Genomic DNA, 20,778 nt, shown 5'->3' on the forward strand with positions numbered 1-20,778 from the left:
CCCACACAGTAACCCACATACTCTAAAATATATATAACGATCTGAAACTGAGACACAATGGGCCTCTGAATGCGGCAGCTGGAATTATGAAACACAAGTCTCAGGCCAAAAACCAGAATGGTTGTAGCTTCCAAGGTGCCATGACATTCAACCAAAAAGACCCATGAACAGCATTCTTTATTGCACCCAAAAAGAAAGAGGAAGCAGAGGTAGGCTGAAACAGAGAAGGATCTTGTCAATAAAGGAGTCAATCAAAATCTCAGATAAAGTCTGTTCCTTCGTCTCCAAGTTGTGTGTACATTTTTAAAGAGCTGTTGAGTTTCGCTTAAAGGCTGTGTAGGGGGCTGTTCTGCAATGATGCTGACTTCATAAAGTGCCACTTTTACGTTTATGCATGGCACCTCTGTGAAGAAATGCCTCATTTATTGACTGTGTGATGGACCAGCCTTTATCTGTGATTTTGATTCACCTTTATCTGTACTTTTCTGTCCTACCTTTTACTTGCCAATTTACTTATTTATTTTACTTTACCATTCTACAACTGCATCTCCCAACCACTGCACTCAGCACTCTTAACAATTAATGCACATGTACGATTCACAAGTATGACTGTGTGTGTATTTGTATACATGTATTGAGTGTGGCAGAAATGTCTCTTGTTGTTCTGTGTACAAGCAACTGTATGGGGTGAGCTACTGTAACCAAGAACAAATTCCTTGTATGCGTGAGCATATTTTGCCAATAAAGCCTGATTCTGATCCTAATTCTGATTTTGTGCATGCTCTTGGTTTCCTGTTTCTGGAGTAACTTCAAAGTAAAATGTATATTTGATGTATTTTATGACCAGTAGTTTGGAATCTGGGAGTTGGAAGCATACAGGACCTTAACAGTGCTTTGGAAAACATTCTTATAATTAAGATTCAAAAGACAGGATTGAATATCCATGTTTTAATATAGCTGAGCCAAAGTTTTAAAGAAAACTGAAGGGCCTGTTAAAAGTCACTTTTGACAAATCATGTTCAGTTCAACATAGAGTAACAGTTTTCCTTGTTGAAAACACTGGCATTGAACAGCTATTGAGTTACGTAGCCAATAAATCACATTGCACCATTTTTCCCCCAGAGTACTCACATGGTCGCACTCACTGAACTAAATAAACATTGGTGTTACAAGCCACCTCAATATCAAAATGGCTCCAAATGGCTCTACTACTGAGTTTAATGGACTCTGACACATTTCTCTTTATGACCTTCTTTTTGCAATGTGATTGAAAGTCTGTCTTCATGGATTTAAAAAAGTAGTATTTCACGATGCATGAAGAACACACTGGGATTTATAATATGCAGCCTCATAAACGCTTGTGTTTACAGTATTTTCATTTCTATCTGAGAACAACAAAATATAAACTGCAGCAAAAATTATTTCTTCTTTTTTCTCTTTTTAATATGCACAGAGGAATGCTTACCGTGTCACCCTTCAAACCATTTTGCCCCTGTAAAAATAAAACAAAACCATAATTTGCCTGAGAAATTACTTTTGCCTGAGAAATTACTTTTTAACACTCTTATTTTCTTAGTGCAGATGGTAGATCATTTCATACTACCAATATCAGTACCAATGTAATTCTCTGTCATTATTACGGTAATAACAGCTAATTTATTAACAGAAATTGCCATAATCACTATTAGGACAATTATCCTTGTCATTACTGTAATGACTAGTGTTATCAATTAGCCTCAACAATTGCAAACAAATGTTTCAGGTCTTGAACCCTTAAACAAATCAATGAATCACGTTTTGCAAAAAATGGAGGTGAAACTCACGGGCTTGCCATCCAAGCCGATAGGTCCCTAAGAGAGAAAGACAGAGAGCAGAACCACAGGGGGGGTTAGGTTTAATGAGAGGGCACAGAGGCAGCAGAATTCACACAGCTGTCTAGACTGCTACTCTGATATGAGGATGCTTATGAGGAAAAAAAATGGCATTTCCTCAAGGAGTCAGACCAAGTCACAAGTCAAGTATAAAAGAGGGGCACACTGGAACAGTGAGGCTACTGTATTCTGGTGGGGCCCGGTGTGTATGTATAACAGATCACTCTTTATGGGGGGTAAAAAACAACTAAAAGGAGTCTTTGAGCCTTAGGAATTCTCTCATATTGTAGAGAAAGTACCAGGAAATGCAGGCACTTCATATTACTTTACAGTCTTATATAGAGTCATTACTTTACAGTCTTATATAGAGTCATTACAGTCATTATCAGTTCTGTAAAGCTTCACAATTAAGCATTTGCTGTCCATCTAGAAAAGCTGATCAGTGAAGGATAAAATGTCACTACAGAAGATGGTTTACTGTTATTATTTTTTTTACTTCGAAATAAGTTAATTTTGGTTATGATCATACCGGAAAGCCAGGAAATCCTCTTGTGCCAGGCTGTCCCTGAATGGACCGAAAAAAGAAGCTGGATTACTTTGTATAAAACACGTTCACACAGAGAGATAAAAAAGAGCACACATGTGCACACTCCTATGCACACAAATGCTTGCTCACACACATACACACACACACACACAAGTACTGAGTGATATGAACTTGATGTCAAGAGGTCAGTGTTTAAAAGCACAATCTGCCACTACTTGAACAGTTATGTGGTGTGATAACTGAGTTTGAAAGAAGAACTCCTTACTGCTGTTGGGAGAACTTTGTACAGGACCAGGAGAGAAAAGTAGATGTGGGTATAAAACAACATGGTACATTCTGAAACCCTACACTAGAGCATACTAGAGCATGTAGAACCACAAACAAAACACAACTGCACTGATCCAATAAGTGAAAGCCAGAGTGGAAGTCAACAAATAAAATAAGTAAATGTCATTAATGATTAGTGTTATATTCCCCTAGACACAATACCAAGTTTGCTTTGCTAGAAAATCTTTTACTGCTCTTGAGACAGGAGGAAGCTATTCAATATCCCAGGAAAAGAGAGGCAGTAGGTACCAAAAGAAAACAGAGAAATTACAGGGAAGAGGTGAATGCAGCTAATGATGGAGATTATATGTCTGGTTCTCAGGTAGTTAATGGGAACAGAGATGATTTTACCTCCCAAAGGAAACAAATTCTGGGGTCTGGAATAGTGAAAATAACTGTGGGATTTCTGAAAATCACTTTAAAAAGACTGACAGGATGTTGCTTTGCTGTGCTAATCTGCCCCATTTAAAATGTATATATAGTATAATATATGTGTACTATGCAGGGGTCATATGTATTATGCATTATATTATGTATATGTATGTATGTTCAAAACAATGTGGAAAGACCATACTATTAAGAAAAGAAAAAAAGCAGGTAAATAAAAGAAACAAGGTAAGTAATGACAGTCTGACCTTTATGGGGTTTTATGTCTTTATGGCTTCAATTGGGCGCTTGGTCTTTTTTCTGATCACTTTATTTCTGTTGAAAGGCAAGTGTGTGTGCCCAGTGAGGTCCACCTGTCTGACTTAAGATATAATTACCACTGCCTTCTCCACACCTCCCCTTCAGATTAACGCCTCTGACCCCACTTGAGGTCAGCATAAAGCCCATGCTGTCTGGCCACCTGCTGGGAGGGACCCCACCTGCTTGAACACTTTCCTCTGCTGTGACCCTTCCTCTCCCAGAACAGTGTCTCCTGCCTTATTACTAGCGCGGGACCCAGGGTACAGAGAGACGTGCAACCAGCAATCTGAAAACCAGATGTCTGCTCCTCCTTAAGCAGTCTGCTGGCCCCGCAACAAGGTATCCCCGACCCCATCAGCCAGCAGTGCAGGGGGAAATTATACTTCTGAGGGAGAAACATTACAATTTTGTCTCACTTCTTATTGGAATGTGGGAACACAGCAGGGAAGGGAGTAAGTGCCAAGGCTGGGACAAGCCCCATTTCATCTGCCGTGCGACCATTCTGGACCACAGAGTAGTATCGTTTGGCAATATAAGGGTCTAGGGTCTAGATCATTACCTCACAAATAGATATGTATTCATTTCTCTCCCTAAAAAAATATGGACACCAAAAGTGACCATCATTATAGGCAAATCAAAGGCCCTCCATGCTCAAATGAGGCCTAACTATTTCCATACAACCTGCTATCGGTTTTCTGTTTAATTCATCTTCATTAGAAGAGTTACATTGTACAACTGAAATGTCCATTTGTGTTCTTGATTGGACAAGGAATGTTAAAGATCTCTTGATACAGTGCTGTGTAGAGGGTGTGGTGCAGCCATATTGATTTATCAACACATTGGTGCCAATGTATAGAGAAAGATAGTGATAAATGTGAAGTGTAGTATAAAAAAGACATGGAAGACAGTACCTCAACTAGCAAAAAGCTATCAGAGGTTTGGATTATCCCATATGGGACAACACCAAAAATAGCTTTGCAGGGGAAAAAGCTCAATCCTTCCTTTTACTGAAAAAGCCCAGAGACAAAGTGATGTAGGATTTTACTGATGGCGGTGAAGACACTTACAGGAGGTCCTCGTGGGCCAATGATAGACAGACCTGGCTCCCCAGGTGCTCCCTGGGGACAGACAAAGAGATAGAGAAATGAGGATGAGAAGAACTGACAGAAAAGAGAAGGAAAATGCTATTCTCTCTAATCTACCTTTTGCATGAAAGGCCAAAAATAGTAGTTGGTGAAGATATATTGTACACTTATCTAAAACACCTTCTGACATCTGCTGAACATAAGCCTTGCTGCTAAACCTCCACACTCAGACAGCAGTCTAAAAAGACTTGCTAAAGCAACATGCATGTACCGATGTGGTGAAAGTGTTTTTTGTGATCTAAAAGTACTTCAGCAGAGTCTGGGTTTCATTCTTGTTTCAAGGTCATACTTTAAGTCCTGAGAGTGATGGGGAGTGCTGCAGAGTAAACAGTGCAAGACCCAGTGAACTGATTCTCTGGCACAAACTGGGTGATTTGCTCAGTGTCAGTGAGGCCACAGTGCTGAAGCCAACCTCCCAGCACAATCCCACGAAAGTCTCTGTCCACACAGGAAGGCGATCATGTTCCCAGCACTTTCCCTAATTAGCTCTCTACAGCAAAACCTTATCACAGACACATCTTTAATGACTCAGGCATCTGTTAAATTATAGGTGATTTTAATTTTTCTGAGCAAATACCTGTTCTATATAGGGGGCATATCTGTTTTCACACAAATGCAGGTAGTCCTTCCTGGCTACTGGAGACTGAAAGGCTGATGGTGCCCAAGCCTGGCAGTGGCCAAATCAGGCCAGAGAGAAAGGAAAAGAATTCCAAGCTTGGCCCTTGGGGTTTATGGTTACCCACAGAATCTTACAGAGATCTGTGCAATGGGACAATTGAAGATTTAGAGATATTGTCCATAGAGGATTCAGTTACAAGTCCTTGGCAGCTGGATATAGCCCAGTAACAGAGTCCAAATATAATTAACCAAAGCAAGAGCAAATTCTACCCAGAAAACAGCAAATAAAATTCACTGTAACAGTGCTTAGCAGATTTCATCTATAAAAATTAATTCTGACAAAAAAAAATTGTTATGTCAGTAAGTGTTGAAAAATTCAATTACTGATTAATCTGATTTTCACATTCTCATATGCTCCTACTCAAATTCTTACAAATATTGATCTTTCTAAGAAGAAGTTGTCAAGACTGCCAGTTTCATCACTTTTACAGTTCCTTTTAAGCTTATACATCTTAAGAGGTTATTTTAATATCTACAGCTAAGATCTGCTGTTCAATCAAGACTTTTCCCAGCAAGAAGCTAAGGCTTAACCGCATGTAAAAGCATGGATAAAAATGAATTCCTGGAAAAATCGGTGTGGAGTAACATAAGCAAAGCACAAAGATTGTTTTGGACGAGAATTTGTTGAAGACTTCCAAAACCATATGTTGTCTGCTTCTTCACTTTCAACCTCGGTGGTTACATTACTTCTTTTTCTCCTTAATTCCAGACAGGTTGGCTTGACCATGCTTTGCTGGCACAGTATCTTAAATAGCACACTGCATCTCTCTGATGGTGAGGGATATGTTACATGTTTCTCCTATAGATGCATGTTCAGCTTCAGACTTTGGAAGTGATTCTAGACTGATGAAAGAGAACCCACTGAACCACTTCTGGCCTGTACCATTCAGAAAGATCTGTTATCTACATGGAAATTCAAATTCCTTAACAGAAAAATGTAGCAATTCCAAGTCATTGAAAGTAATAATAATATCTAGAAATCCAGTTTGTATTTCAAAGTCTCAGCAAAAATTGACAAAAATTATGTAATAAAAAATAAAGCAGTATACAGAATTTGTTCAGTTAATTTTTTGATTACCACCTGGGATTGGTGGATAGAAGATTTCGATGGATAGCCTCCTTTCCAAACATCTCTCTCTTTATTAGTTTTAAAGGGGTCTGAAACTCCAGCTGAGATTTTACAGTACTACTTCAGAGAGAATAAGTGCAGGTAATCCAACCATTGTGGGAAATCTGTTTAGAAAGTGACCCCCAAAGACATTCAGAATAAAGCCCAAGCTTCTCTGATATAAATCATGATACCTGCCATCAGTGTACTTTAGGCTAAGCCTCCCCCTTTCAAATGAACAGAACCACCCACAGCAAGAGAATGCTCAGCTCTGTACCGGGCAGGCTCCTGTCCTGCACTTACCTTCTCCCCTGTGTTCCCCTTTAAGCCCTGGTCAGTCACAGCAGATACAGTCACATGCACAGTATGAAGGAGAGAGACAGAGAGAGGAACTGGGGTTAGAGAGGCATGAAGAGGACACAGACATGCAGCAGCCTGAGTGGGGGTGTCAGGAGGTTGGGGATTGGGAGCGTTGGGATCTGGCGGAACTAGAGCATTTGGGGTCATTGCGCAGGGATACTCTGATGGGAGTATTTAACACAATTGAGGTCATGGGGACAAGGAATCACTGCAGCAAACAGTTGCACTACTAGGCTGTGTGGAGGAATGGAGAGCAGAGGAGAGGGCCACTAACTTTTCTCACACACAGTTTGTTGGTCAGTGAAGGTGGTCTGTGGGAGGGATAAGCCATGAAGAAAAAAAATACTCTTCCTGTGAGAATCTGTGGGACCACATAGAAGTTAAGCACTGGATGAAATATGGGGTGCTTGGTTTAGGGCACACACCAGGAGTTCAGTGTTGCTAAAGATTTTTTTAAGTGGCTGCACAACGGGTCATAATTCTAGAATATTCCCAAAGGACATCATTAGGCACTATCAATTATTTAGTCTGGAAACTGCTACTGAAGCTTTATCATCGACACTGTAAAGAGCACAAGCAGTATACAAGCAGCTTGATATAAGTAGCAATTACCTTTTTGCTTGTACTCATGAATAATGGCCAAATGTCTACTCTGTGGAACAGAGAGTGGTTTATAACCCTGCAAAAACATGGGACCTGACTGTCTAAATGCTATAGCTGTTATGGTTATGTCACAATTTTTGTTACAACTCACAGAATGTTGTACTTGGCTGAAAATATGGTTAAGTTTAGAACACACAATATGTCTTAGTAAACAAGGAACTGAAACTATGACTTCCACAAGGGATCATGAGTTAACTTTGGTGAAACCTGTTTTTCCCATCTTGAAAATAAAATATGTGCTCATGTATTGTCTCTCCATGGCTTTTTGGCAAATATCCAAAGGCTCCCTTCCAAATCGCCCCTTGAGATGGCCACTGATTTCAGGATCTCACAAGATAATGTGTGGATCACTGTATCCTGCTTTTATAAATGTAAGTGGACAGATTAAACCAATTTACAAAGCAAAGGAAGTGATAGAAAAAAATGGAAAAAATGAGCATGTGCCTATTATTAAACAAAGCAAAAGAACACTGTTTTTTCCTACTGTTATGCAAATGTTATAAATCACATATGGTGATATTTGTCTTAGCAAAGTGGGTAATTTGATGTTCATTTTAAGGAAGATGTGGTCATCAGAAATAACATTGACAGTAGTAGTAGTATAGGCTAAATTCCAAATCCATTCCAAATGGCCATATGAATATATTATTGTGGTGAAAGCTCTAACAAATGAACATAATGTGATATATTGTAAAACTGTACTTCTAATCTCAGAATCTATAGAAAAACATTGCTTTACAGTATATTTGACTTCTAAATGCATATTTATCAAAATATATAGTTTACTCTATACATGTAATCTACACGATCCATATGACATTATATCTTAATGTTATGGTATCAAAGCAATTGTATGCTTGTGACCTTATGAAGTAAAGTAAGGCCATATTAGAGCCTTGCTTTATACTGATATCAATGGCAGGCCACTAAGCTTTTGCAAGTAGTTATTTAAGAGACCATAGGCAGTTTGCATATGAACTGAGTTGGCTTAGTGCACATTCTTAAATCACTCACCATTCTTCCAGGAATGCCCATTGATCCTTTGTCTCCCTAATGGTCAATGCAAATTCAAGAGGAAAGTGAGGAACAGTGATTGTGGCATAACTGATCTCTACAACTACAATCACTACTACCACCAGCTTCACTTTACAAACAAATCAAACTTCTAGAGTCTCAAGGATCTCCCAATATGAATATCATTTATTACATATGCATATAATTTGTAATGAAGGACATTTTAATGAATGAAAACTGTTGGTAAAGTCAAGCTGTTCAGTATAACACAGAATGTTCTGGATTCCCAAGCATTATCCTATTGGTTGGTTGAATATAGATGAGTCAAACATGCTATAGACTTTCCATAAGGGCCAATGCCCAGCTACACAAGACCAGATTAAGTGCATAAAGAGAATGATGGTCAGAAAACAGGCTTCATAATTTATTATTTAAACTCGTGTTGGAGAAAAATTAGGTTAATTCAATCCATTCCCTCACAATTATATCCATTATAGCCTAACCCTAGAGACATGATACTTGCTTGTTGACCACACTGTAGAAATTCAGATGAGGTGACTATGAAGCATGACAGCATGAGTGCATATCATATTTAAAGTATCTGATGCTCAGAGTATAGTAGAGGCAATATAGTCTGCACCATTTGAAATGCAGTCTACTGTAAGAAAGGCAACTAAATTAAATGATTACTTTCCAAAGTAGCTGATAAAAATGCCACATGACATGCAGAGGTATGTCCTACACACTTACATGTGGCTGGGAGTCAATACCACAAAAATAGCACATTACACTGAGTAGCATTAGACAGAGGAGAGCCTAGAGAGAGCAGTGTCGTAGTCGAGTCACTATAAACTGAGACTGAGTATAGTCCAAGTGCTCAGTGTTGTACTACAAATCCAAGTTCCCATAACTAGCCTTGCCTTTGGGTTGAGCCTGAGCCAAGCTCTCATTCTCTTTATCTAAGTCTAAGTCTATGGCCAAGATAGGTTAGCAAGCTGAGCTCTAGTGCTCCAGTTTCATACAAAGAGCTGACATAGCAGGACTTATAGTAACTATAACTATATTATAGTAACTAAATGATGTCATGTCAGAACACACCAAACTAAATAATGTTAATGTATTAGAATAAGTATTAATATAAATTATAAATATCTTCTGCCAAATTATGAAGACCTATCCCTAAATAAATTAAGTAAATAAATAAATATTTGAACAGTGAATATGTCTGTATCTATGGAGAAACCATATTAAGTCCCAGTGAATACTAAATTCAGAGCAGAATCACACATCATTAGAATGAAGACTCAAGTCTGAGTCCTGTACTTGAGTACTATAACACTTGCAGTGTCACACAGCAATTACCTTTAAAAGAAACTCAACTTTAATGTAAGTTTTTTAGTAAGTTTTTATAAACTTAAACATAATCGTCTTTAGATTATTTTCTTTGAACTGCAAGACTTCAAGGATACATTTTCATTACATTATTTGATTTAGTGTTAATGGCCTTTAATAGCCTTAATTTTGTGTTATAAACCATGCAAAATTATTTTTGCTAAGAATATAGCCAACACTTTTTTGCTATTAAAGTAGTCATGCTGTAATGGGTTACTGTGCTAAAGTGATCCTTCTTAAACTGGTATAATATTCATTCCTGATATGAGTGAGGATAAGACAGCAGAAATGAGCTCAGCTTAAGGCAAGAGCTTAGCAGCTACACTGTGCTGTATCTCTCTCTGTCTATTTGGTCAGTAGGCTTCTCACCAATAAAGTCTGTCAGGTTTCCAGTATGAATTTACAGTTTCCAATATAAAAATATGAGTACTCAGTTTTAGCCTACATTTGACCAAGTTCATCTGCTGAAAAATGATAAATGTCCCCAAAGGAATGTTGACTGATTCCACCTGGATCTGTCCAGGGTGCTGATTCAAAAAAATATTATTTCACTTTTATGACACTGTGTAGTTACATTGCTAAACTACTGCTCTGTGGCTCTAAAATACACAATACCAAGTTATACAAACTTGTAATGATAATGGCAACTCAGTGCTATCAGTGTTTTGTTTCTTAAAAAGATTAAGAAGTGTATATTGATAAACAATGAGCACCTTTTGATTGAGTTATGGAGATTTAGCCTAAGAATTATACCAAATTAAACAGGAAAATGGCATGTAACACAATATAGTGTATATGAAAAATAACTAAATAAAATAAAATCAAAAGGACAAAAAAATCTAATTTATCTAAATAATTCTAGAATCTCAAAAATACCAACCCTTGTATTGTACTCTGTCATCTTCCTTAAACTAAGTACTAATCACTGGAATGGCTTTATCTGGAACTCAGTGTGCACTCCCTCACCTCCATGATGAAATATCATGCAACTACATCTGTTCTTTAGATTCATGAAGAAGCTAATGGAACAAGATAACTAATCCTTTTCACTGCATTCCTTAGCATGTGCTCCTCAAATGACTTGGATCAGAATAAAATAAAAATGTTAATGTCTATCATTCTATAAATGTTTTATGTGGAGTCATTATTTGCCCAATTCCTTATTTTCCTGTGACAAATTTATTTCCTTAACCACATTGGAGTGGGCTCATAAAGATGTCTTGATTTTGACAATGACTGACCAAAGGTCAGTAAAGAGGTTTTAAATATGTCTCTAAAAACATGTACTGGAGACATCGTGAAGGTATATTAACAGGGATGATGAGAAACAGTTCACTGTCTCAACCACATCACAGTAAACAAACCCAAAAGCACCTTCCCCACCCCTGCTTCTTTAAAAACACAAAAGAAGCACCAAGCACCTTGTTAGTAGTATACTGCATATGCAGTACACATAGCCAAGAGCAACTTCTCCACTGTAAATTCTAACATTAGAGTGGAGCCTACATTCATTTTCTTAATAAAACCAAGTGACTATCAGCATCCACAGGATTGTGAATAAAACTATAAAGGTTATCTGAGTCTAATCGGAAACTAAGGAAAACATGCAATCTAGAGCACAAAGCAGGACCCATCCCTAACAGTCTTTATAACGTGCAACTAAGATGCACTTGGCAGTCAAGATGTGTTTTACATGACCAAATCATATAGCATTTCATAACCAAAGGTAATATACAATATTCATGCCAATAGCAACATGCTTCAATGAATGAATACTCACTTTGTTCAGCAACTTAAACTATGTTCATACATATATTTCATGTAACATATGAAAAATGATATTTTGTGAAAAAGCAACCAATCTTGGCAGGAGTCAAATCTAAACCTTGATCAAATTTTTCAGCACATTAAGCAAAATGTCTGAAAGAATGAGCCACTTCTTCCATTTCACCGTCTTCTGGGGAGATTTTATGAGTGGTTTTCACAAGAAGAGCTGTCACAAGTGAGGGGCTTTGCCAGTTATAATTGGCAGGTGAGAGCAGAGTTCAGACCTAGTATAGCCTCTATAGAACATGCTATGATGAGGACCAGATGTTAGTAATATTAGCATTTCCCCAGGAACTCTAAAAGGAGGGTGGTCTAGACAAACAACAGAGGGGATGAGATGATACCAACACATGTATAACTAACCGATTAAATAATGATAAAGTTAGAGCCTAAACTAAGTTTAGTTTGATGCTTAGGTCAAACTAAAAACCTCATCCTTAAGACAATAATTACATTTTCCTTACATTGGTAGTATGCACTCAGTCACTCTGTTGAAAAAAGGTCTCAGTATGTCCCTTTTGAGAAGCTGAATAGAGATTTTTGCATTTAAACACTGGAGAATATTTACATGATAAAAATCTATAAAAACATAATGTAACATATTGTGTCCCATTTGGATTTTTAACACACAGCTTCTCAATAAAAAGACACCAGAGACTGGGAACATGCCAGACATGAGCACAGACACACAACAGGACAGTCCTGAGACAGTTACCGGAAAGCCTGCTCGTCCAGGAGGACCCTGAGAAAGGGCGAGAGAAATTGGTACAAAATAGAGAATTACTAAATAAACATTACTAGTAAAACATCCAAATATTCAGCCAAGCCATAATAAAATTCAAACCTCAATAGTCAGTGTCATTGTAGGGAGAGTTTAGTGATGTGATATACTGTATGAGTCTGATTCAAATGTAAGAGCTTTTGATCAAGCAGCATAGAAATTTCATTGTGGCAAGGCCAGGAAGCGCTAACAGGAAAACATACACTGAGAGCATTCCACAAACAGTGAACACACTGACTCATTGAGCCAAAAAGCTTTGATAATATTTGACATCTGAAATCTTTTTCAATAAGATGGCATGTTTCTTTAAGTTGATGCACCTCTTTTATCTACAAAACGTAAAAAACAATACAAATTTGAAGACTAAGTATTGCAAACTGAAATTAGAGCTTCAACCATTTTACCTTATATTATCAACACAAAAGAATACATGCCTTAGTGAAAAAAAGAAATAAAAATTTCAGATGTAAACACATGCAAAGAATGTGTCATGGATTTTTTGGTAGTGCAGGAAGATAAACCTTTTATTAACCTTCAAGAACCTCAGAACAACATCTGTGCTGTCACTAAGATAATTAGTCAAGGTCACTTTATCTGCAGAATCAAAGAAACAGAGGTCAAGACTTCCACTGTTTCACTCTTCATACAAAAATAAGCTACTCTATAGTATTTGAAAGATCACACATACAAGACCAAAACCTGACAGCTGTTTGATCACTCAAAGGGAAATATTCTTTCTGTAAACTATGGCCATTTTGACACTCTACATCACAAGAAGAGGTAGCCATAGATTATTTCACCCTGAGTATGTATGTGTGTGCATGTCTTATTCTTGGCAAACAGGAGAAAAAAGGAAGTCATTTATCAGGACTCAGTCTGAGAGGAAACTGTAATAGAGAGACAAAAATATCCTTGCTACTATCTTCTGGCTAGGTCCTTTGAAATGCAGTAGGTCGCGTTCATCCATAAACAGCCATAAAAGTGCCTCAGTAATAACTAAACACCAAACTCTGGCAATGTCATGCTAGGAGAGAAATGAACCATTTATTGATACATTTCTGTAATAGCTTGAAAAAGGCAATAAACAACTCTCAAATTGTATTAAACTGGGAATAAAGCTGGTTTTGTGCCCTTCTGATAAATCTGGTAGGAAAGCTCTTGGCTCACCCTAGGCAAGGCTCCAATAGTGGAGTTAGTGGCCTACCTAACAGAGCTCATGAAAGAGAATGAACAGACATGAGATGTCTCAGGGGAAAAGTCATGAAGAGTGTATAGAAGATCTGAAACCAGTAGTTTTTGTAGAGCACATGTGAGCTGGAAATGGCCACGAGATGCCTTTATTATTTCACATAATGTAACATTATGTGTAAAAAAGGAAAGACCTTTGTTGGGTGCCATGATATGTAATGATGTGCAAGTAAGTGTATGCAGGAGCCCTAGGACGGGACAGGTATGAGAAAGTGAGAGTGGGAGAGAGCTATCTGCAATATGCAGAGCTAGCTGAGCTCAGATCTGCATGAGAAAGGTGTGTGGTGTTTGTGGTGAGAAAGGTGTGTGTGGTGAGGAAGAGATGCTTGCTGGCATGAAGTACAAGCCCAGGTGCTGGGTGGGAACTGAACACTGATGGCTTCTGGGTGCTGCACATACTGGCCGTGAGGAGCGTCTGGCACGGTCAAAGGTCATTCACCGGAAAGAAGCCCTTATTTAAGCTCCATGGTAGCAGGGCACATGTGGCTCTCATTAAGCCTGTGGTGCTGCTGGCAGAATGAAGAGGTTGCCGACAGGGGCTCAGGGGTGACTACACCCCAGAGTACTGTTGCATGATATGGGTGAGAGAGTGTGTGAATGTCAGGCTGCACAGGCTTGACGTGTCCAGATAGGTAGTGTCTAGTGAAATATGTAAGGTCAAAATAGCTTTACTTATATTGCACATGAACACAAAGTACAGGAGACTGGAAGCAATACTAACTCTATTTTTACAATTATATATAGCTGTTACAAGTGTGATGAAATATTTCTTGGTTGTTCCTTTAAAAAGGATTGGATAAGCACTGCCTAACTGTGTAATGTTAAAAAGTGGGGATTTTAAATAACCAGCATTTATAATACTGCATATTCATAATCACAATAAAATTGTAATCAGTATAGGGCCTTGTTTTCACTAATCCTAACTGGTTATCAGCTTTACGTCACTGCTGACTGTTAAATGTTGAACTAGTCCTACCTAAGACACAACTAAAGGCCAGGCCCTTGGGAGCTGACCTGTGAAGAATGAGAGCTTATTATGTATTTAAACTCTTCAAAGTGTCCACTTACTGAGAACAGGAAAGGACCAATTTCTTGAAGCTGTACAGTTGAAGTCACACCTGTAAGTGTGTTATATTAACATGCTTGTGTAAATGTTGGCCTAGGCTAATCTCAACATCTTAGCTCTCTGCTCCTTCCCCAAGTGCATGCCACAGGCAATTGTAATAGATCAGCATGAAGCAGACAAGATGAAAGCTGAGGACTTCAGTCAGTATGAAAGACAGTTTCCAACTACTGCTGAAAACACACCAGTGCACTTAATTTACATTGCCTGATTGCCATTAATTAATCTGACCTGACAATCAAAGCACGAGCAAAGAACCACAACAAAATTTCTGCTTTAAATTACAGGCAATACAATAGAGTACATAAAGAACCAAGATACATGGAACTGCAGCAAAAAATGAGCCAGACCTTTTTTTTTGCGACTCATAGCCACATAGGGTTTGACCAAAAAGTGACAAACAGGGACTCAAACACAATACATTTCATAAGTGGCTTATTTCAGGGACTATGTAGAATGTATGATTAGGCAGCACTTCCTTAGCCAGCCAATGGCAGCCATCACCACAATGTGTGCAATGCCACTGCTATACACACTTCTAGAGTCTTCAGAACTACTTAGTATATATTCAGCTACCTAGTACACATACATATTCATAAGTTCTTAGCTCATGTTTCCACTTAGTAATTGATGTGAGGCCTAGGAAAAACAGAAGCATTATTTCTTCTACAAGTGACAAGTCAAATATTCTCTGATTTCAAAAGCTAATTTATGATGTGATTTGAGCAGTAGCCGTGGTTCTTCATAAGCACGTTTGAACATTGCAAACAGGTTCTGGAGCGTGTGCTGGCATGTGCATGTGATCCCATCCCCCTGAGGCTGGCTGTGTGTCTGTGTGCCGCTGTCACTTCATTAATCACTGCCAAAGCTCTGAGCAGCAGCTCGACCTTCATGCTCTCAGTGCAGGGACACAGCTGTCCTAACCACACCTAATTTTAGTGCCCTCCTCTCCTCTTCCTTTCCTCTTCTCATCAAGGTGTCTCACATACCCTCACCGAGACTTCAACAATGACTGTAACACTGAATTTTGTGCCTTATTAGCCCAAATTAATAACTTTTTGTAATTCCTGTTCTGTTACATTTACACATAAGAAATCCACATACAAGTATGGAGTGTAGGACAAGTCCACTATTAGCCTTTTGCCCTGACATCCAGACATTGTACTGCAGAGAGGAGACTAAGCAGAAATGGAAGAGAGTTGTTGTTTTACGCTGGTTAAAAAACTATGAACAGGAGGATTTCTACAGCTATATACTCATAATATTTTTCTCTGTGACATTTCTTGTGTTTCTTTTTTTCCTAAAAATCTATAGCCCCGTATGTTTATTATGTAGTAGAGAGATCGAAACTAATGGTAGACTCTAATGACAATTGAATGAAAGCTTCCATTAAATGAAAGTTCCCATAAAATGTAATTTAGATGATATTCCCATAGAGAATGTTATCAGCAGTCAAAATAAATGTGAAGGTAACTTGTAATACATGCATGTACTATGCAGCTCATATTCCCACTCAGTATACAGTCATAAAAAAACCCCACAGAGTTTGGGTCACTTTACCACAATCCAGTCAAGATAGCCAACAGCTCTACTGTACTTACAGGAGGTCCTGCAACATAGAAGAGAGAGGAGAAATTGATTAGTCACACAGAATAAAATATTCATTCAGATTTGCCAAAAGAACATTCCTCTTTAGTTCCACCTGACTCATGGGTTATTTTTGTGTTAAACTGGTGGAGCTGGAGCACAGAGGCAGGTAAAGTTCTCCTCTAGTGACTAATGTTCAGTGCATAAATAAAGCAGATTCATTTCCAAACTGTTTCTAATGTGCCAGATTATCCAGACAGCCGGCTGCTCTCTTTGGCAGGGTGTTAGTGAGATGGCCCAACTGCTCTCACATGGCTGAGGGCAGTGGTGGAGGCAGACTTGCACACACCAGAGTCACTACTGGCATTAGGTAGGTCAGTAGTTAGGTGGGTGGGTAGGAGGGTTGGTAGGTAGGTGAATAGTTAGATAGGTAGGTAGGTAAGTTACATGAGAGTGATTTTACTGACTTCAACTTACCTGCCGTAATTCAGTGAATTTACCTAGTTTTAAATAGTAACCTAAGTTCTATGTGGTGGATCTGTCTATGGCTGCCAGAGGTAATTTCTTTCAAATACACTTTTTCAACAAGCCAAGCCCAGCGTCAGCTCAGCAATCCCACAGCATTTGGCATTCTTAGCTAAAGATTGCTTTGTTTCAAAAGAAATCCTGAAAAACATCTTAAATCGTGTCACAAATAGAATAAATCACTGATGACAAATGTTTTCTTCATGTCACAAACTGCCCAGCAGCACAAGAATCAACAAGATGTGAACCAACTCTGACAATGGCGCTAATCCACTGCAATAAGCACAAACTAAACTATTAAAACAATTTGTGACATGCAGCAAAACATTTCTGAATGTCAAAAATCAATCATGCTATTGAAGCACCATGAGAAACATAAGGATAGAAGAGAATCCTTCCTGTTAAGATGATCATATATTATAAGGGCATACAAATGTGATACAAATGGCCTAGGGAAAAAGGCTCAGGGTTCTGTTATAGAGAGAAATCGAGAAAAGAAAGTATGGGAATTATTAAATTACTTCTAATAGACAGTTTCTGCCATGCATTTTGTGAAACAACTCAGACAAGTGTAAAGTCCTTCAGCTCTTGATCAAGCAAAAAATCAACACTGAAAATCAGAAGGTTCATGACCATTCCTTCAGGCTGCCACTAATTCAGACATGTGCAATAACTAAAACAGGCATAAGTAATGGTGTGGTCACACCAGTGACAAACCTTTCCTAGGGGCCCTGCATTATTCTTTCCTTTCCTGTTTTGAGAGCTCTGTATTTTTTTAGTAATTAAAGGAGACATTTGTCAAAACTATTGCTGAGATGGCAAGTGCTATTTCAGAAGTTAAAATAGTCAGACCAGAGTGAACAAAACACAACATGTGGTCATACAAGGATGTGTGTGCCATTAGAATCACTTTCACTTCATCAGAAATGACACTGGTACAGAAAGGACATGGGTCCACTCCCATGTTTGCCACATAGGAGTCACTGCACAGTCACTAAAACCAGGGCCAAAATGAAAGGATTCTGATATTGTGACAGCTCAAATTTCTTAAATTAAAATTCATGGACTGAAGGGCTGGTACTGTTATCTGGCCAATAGGGTTCATGGTGCGTAATGTGACTCCTTGCTTCTAATGGCAGTTTCTGGTGTGAAAATTAAACCCCAGAATGAAGAGGTCCAGGCCACAGGGAACCACAGACTGTGTGTACTTGGGACTTGCGCAGATCCCCAGCATGCCCTCTCTTTCTCAAACCAGGCCAAGCTGGTTCAGTTAGTTCAGGCATTAGGGTTATGCACTCATTGACTGAAGCCGTATTTTCAGTCCCCAGGACAAAACGTCATGAGTGTATTGTATGCGTCATTGCCTGAGCAGTAAAAAGAACTGTCAAGGCACATATGTATTCAAAGACTGTTAAAGCACAAGTCCAACACAGGCTAAAAACACAGCCTAAAAGCCAAGCCAGCAGCCGGCAAAGAGCAGAGAACCTAAAAAAAAGCTTGGCTGGGGTGTGGGCCAAGGCGCTGTCATGAGCGGTCATTTCGGTGCCGAGCTGGTGTGCTGAGGTCGGAGAAGCGGTGGCGTGAAAGGTGAAACCCTACACACAGGCATGTGGAAGCGTGTACTCAGATTCCTGATGCATTCTGGGCCCGCTACCACTTCCTGTTCTGCTTGTCTACTCTCGTACATCTATAGACATCCTTCATCCAAAGGCATATGCAGCCCAAGCAAAGTTATATATATATATGTGTGTGTGTGTGTGTGTGTGTGTGTGTGTGTGTGTGTTTGTGATGGTGCCCAGAGGAATCTAGTTGTAAAGGCTAGGGTGCAGGTGTGTACATGTGTGTACTACACATGGATTATGTAAACTATGCCTATATAAAGAACCTTTATGGTCTTTGATAATAAATATGTTTAATTCAAGTTTAGGATTAGTTAACATATGAATATGGTGGAATGTGAAGATGGTCCTCTGTCCAGGTTAGGGTTGGACTCATAACCACCTGTTGCCTACTCCTTAGGCAAGGGAAAGAAGTTGGAACTGGAAACCCCTTTTCTAGATACTCGCACACAAGCAGAAGAACCACCCAGCCTGCCTTACTTCACAGCACTGAAGCAAAAAACATCCAATCTATTTGCATAAGCTACATCATTTTGTCCACAAATGGCAATGCAATTTCTAGTACCATTCTCAAAAAAGGAATTGGATTATAAATGTAGATATTCCTAAAATTAATTTGTAGAATCAAATGATGAATAAGGTGATGCTTACAAGAGCACAACCTTTTATATTTTTCATTGTAAAGTGGGGCAAGTGGCATGTGCAAAGTGGCCCAAAATCTCAAGTGTGTCTGAGTTCTACTCTAGAGATCCAGGAATAACTCCCAGAATTCCATTACCCAAAATACTCTAGCCCTGTTCTCAGGGCCACTCCCCTTACCCATGGGCGGTCTCTTTGGTTGTCCTATCCCCTGATATCCCTTATAAACATACTGCGCTGACTAAGAACAAATGGTTCATCTTTCAGCCACCTGCACTGTAAGCATAGTATAGGAATGTCATGGCAGCACAGGAGAGAAGCATCTGAACACAATGGCAAATGTTTGCCTTGGCTAGTATGGCCAGAGTTGAAGGCATGAAGAAACTGTGCTGCTTCAGTAAGTTCAAATAAGTTTAGCAAAAAATTGTTTTAATACTCTGTTGCACAGATGTGTAAACCATGTATTTGCTGACAAGAATTTCTGTCTCAGTGACTTGGGATTCACACTGTATCCGTTTGGCCACATGGCTGTGCAAGCAGCAAACTGGATCTTTAAGAGAGTGTGTACCAAATGAAAATAAATTCACTTTTGCACTTTTTCTCTATCTCCATTCAAATCTGGAAAAATCATTAAACACATTTCATTCCTTTTCACAACTCTTATATATACCCTTGTTAAATATAAGTTTGCCCAGTCTCCAAATAAAAATATGGTTATTTGACCATTCCAGACAGCTGAGTAGAATAGCTGATTTGCCTGGAAGAAAGGATACACTTCTTCATCCACCTCCACTGTCCTCAGGGAGCCAATAAATGTTAAACAAAGGCCCTATCAGGTTTAGATATCTCCACAAAAGCTTCAAGGCTAGAAAAGCCCACAGTCTGTCATGCATACTCAGCATGTATTGAGGCATTTCCCCTAAAAACACATTTCTAGAGCCTGGACACAGGTGTCAGAGAGCAGCACCTCCACGCCTGAGTGGGAGCCCAGTGGTGGTAATCGATCTGCTCATGAGCAGCCCTTGCTGATTTGCTGCCTTGCAAAACACCAACCATCAGGTACGACATTTTTTTTCACTTTCACTCCTGACATTTGCTGCATTAACATCATAGAATGATTTGAATGTGACAAATAGGGATGCAGAGTGACACAAAGCAGCAGGAAGGTCACTTAGGAACTGCAGAAGCATTGTGCAATTCTTCTTGAGTTTATTAAGATATTTTGACTTGCAATCAACTGACTGAAATATGCAAAGTATATGATTAGAAAAATGAAATAAAATAGATATACATTTAAATATAAAATAATAAAATGTAAAACTTATCTGATCATAAAAGTAGATATATTACCAGCTACACCTAGATAATACCTAAGTTTGTGGAAAATATTATATTGTGCCCACTCAAATCTTAATTTTTCATACATTAAGATGGGATATTAAAAAGGAACATAAAGACAAGATTATTGGTAAGTACAGCTTGCTTACACAAGTTATTGTGTTCTTTTCTTTACCTCCAGGCAACTGCAGCCCTTCCCAGTAGGCCTCAAGAAGGTTGAATTAGCATGTACCTATTACGTTTTTTTATGCCAAGTTGTGGCTAGGTGGAGACTGAAATATTTTCCCAAATAGTCCTTG

General features: G+C 38.8%; 1 protein-coding gene across 27 annotated transcripts in view; it reads right to left on the reverse strand.

Annotated features, from left to right (window-relative positions):
• The window catches only part of col13a1 (collagen, type XIII, alpha 1), a 75,371-nt gene that overhangs the window by 31,133 nt on the left and 23,460 nt on the right, over positions 1-20,778 (reverse strand). For 19 of the 27 annotated variants that reach the window (XR_014126746.1, XR_014126745.1, XR_014126744.1 and 16 more), the window contains exons 1-5: positions 6,667-8,391; positions 4,500-4,550; positions 2,401-2,436; positions 1,824-1,850; positions 1,466-1,492 (exon numbers count right to left, since the gene is read on the reverse strand). Coding sequence is in view for 23 of the 27 variants with exons in the window: in XM_081725294.1 (XP_081581420.1) it covers positions 1,466-1,492; positions 1,824-1,850; positions 2,401-2,436; positions 4,500-4,550; positions 6,667-6,870 (345 nt within the window). In the remaining 4 variants the exon portion in view is untranslated. The other 8 variants (XM_035531744.2, XM_081725292.1, XM_081725296.1 and 5 more) reach the window with 4 other exon arrangements.

Source organism: Electrophorus electricus, chromosome 12 (genome assembly GCF_041902795.1).
Source record: "Electrophorus electricus isolate QZ-2024a chromosome 12, ASM4190279v1, whole genome shotgun sequence".
Taxonomy (NCBI): domain Eukaryota; kingdom Metazoa; phylum Chordata; class Actinopteri; order Gymnotiformes; family Gymnotidae; genus Electrophorus; species Electrophorus electricus.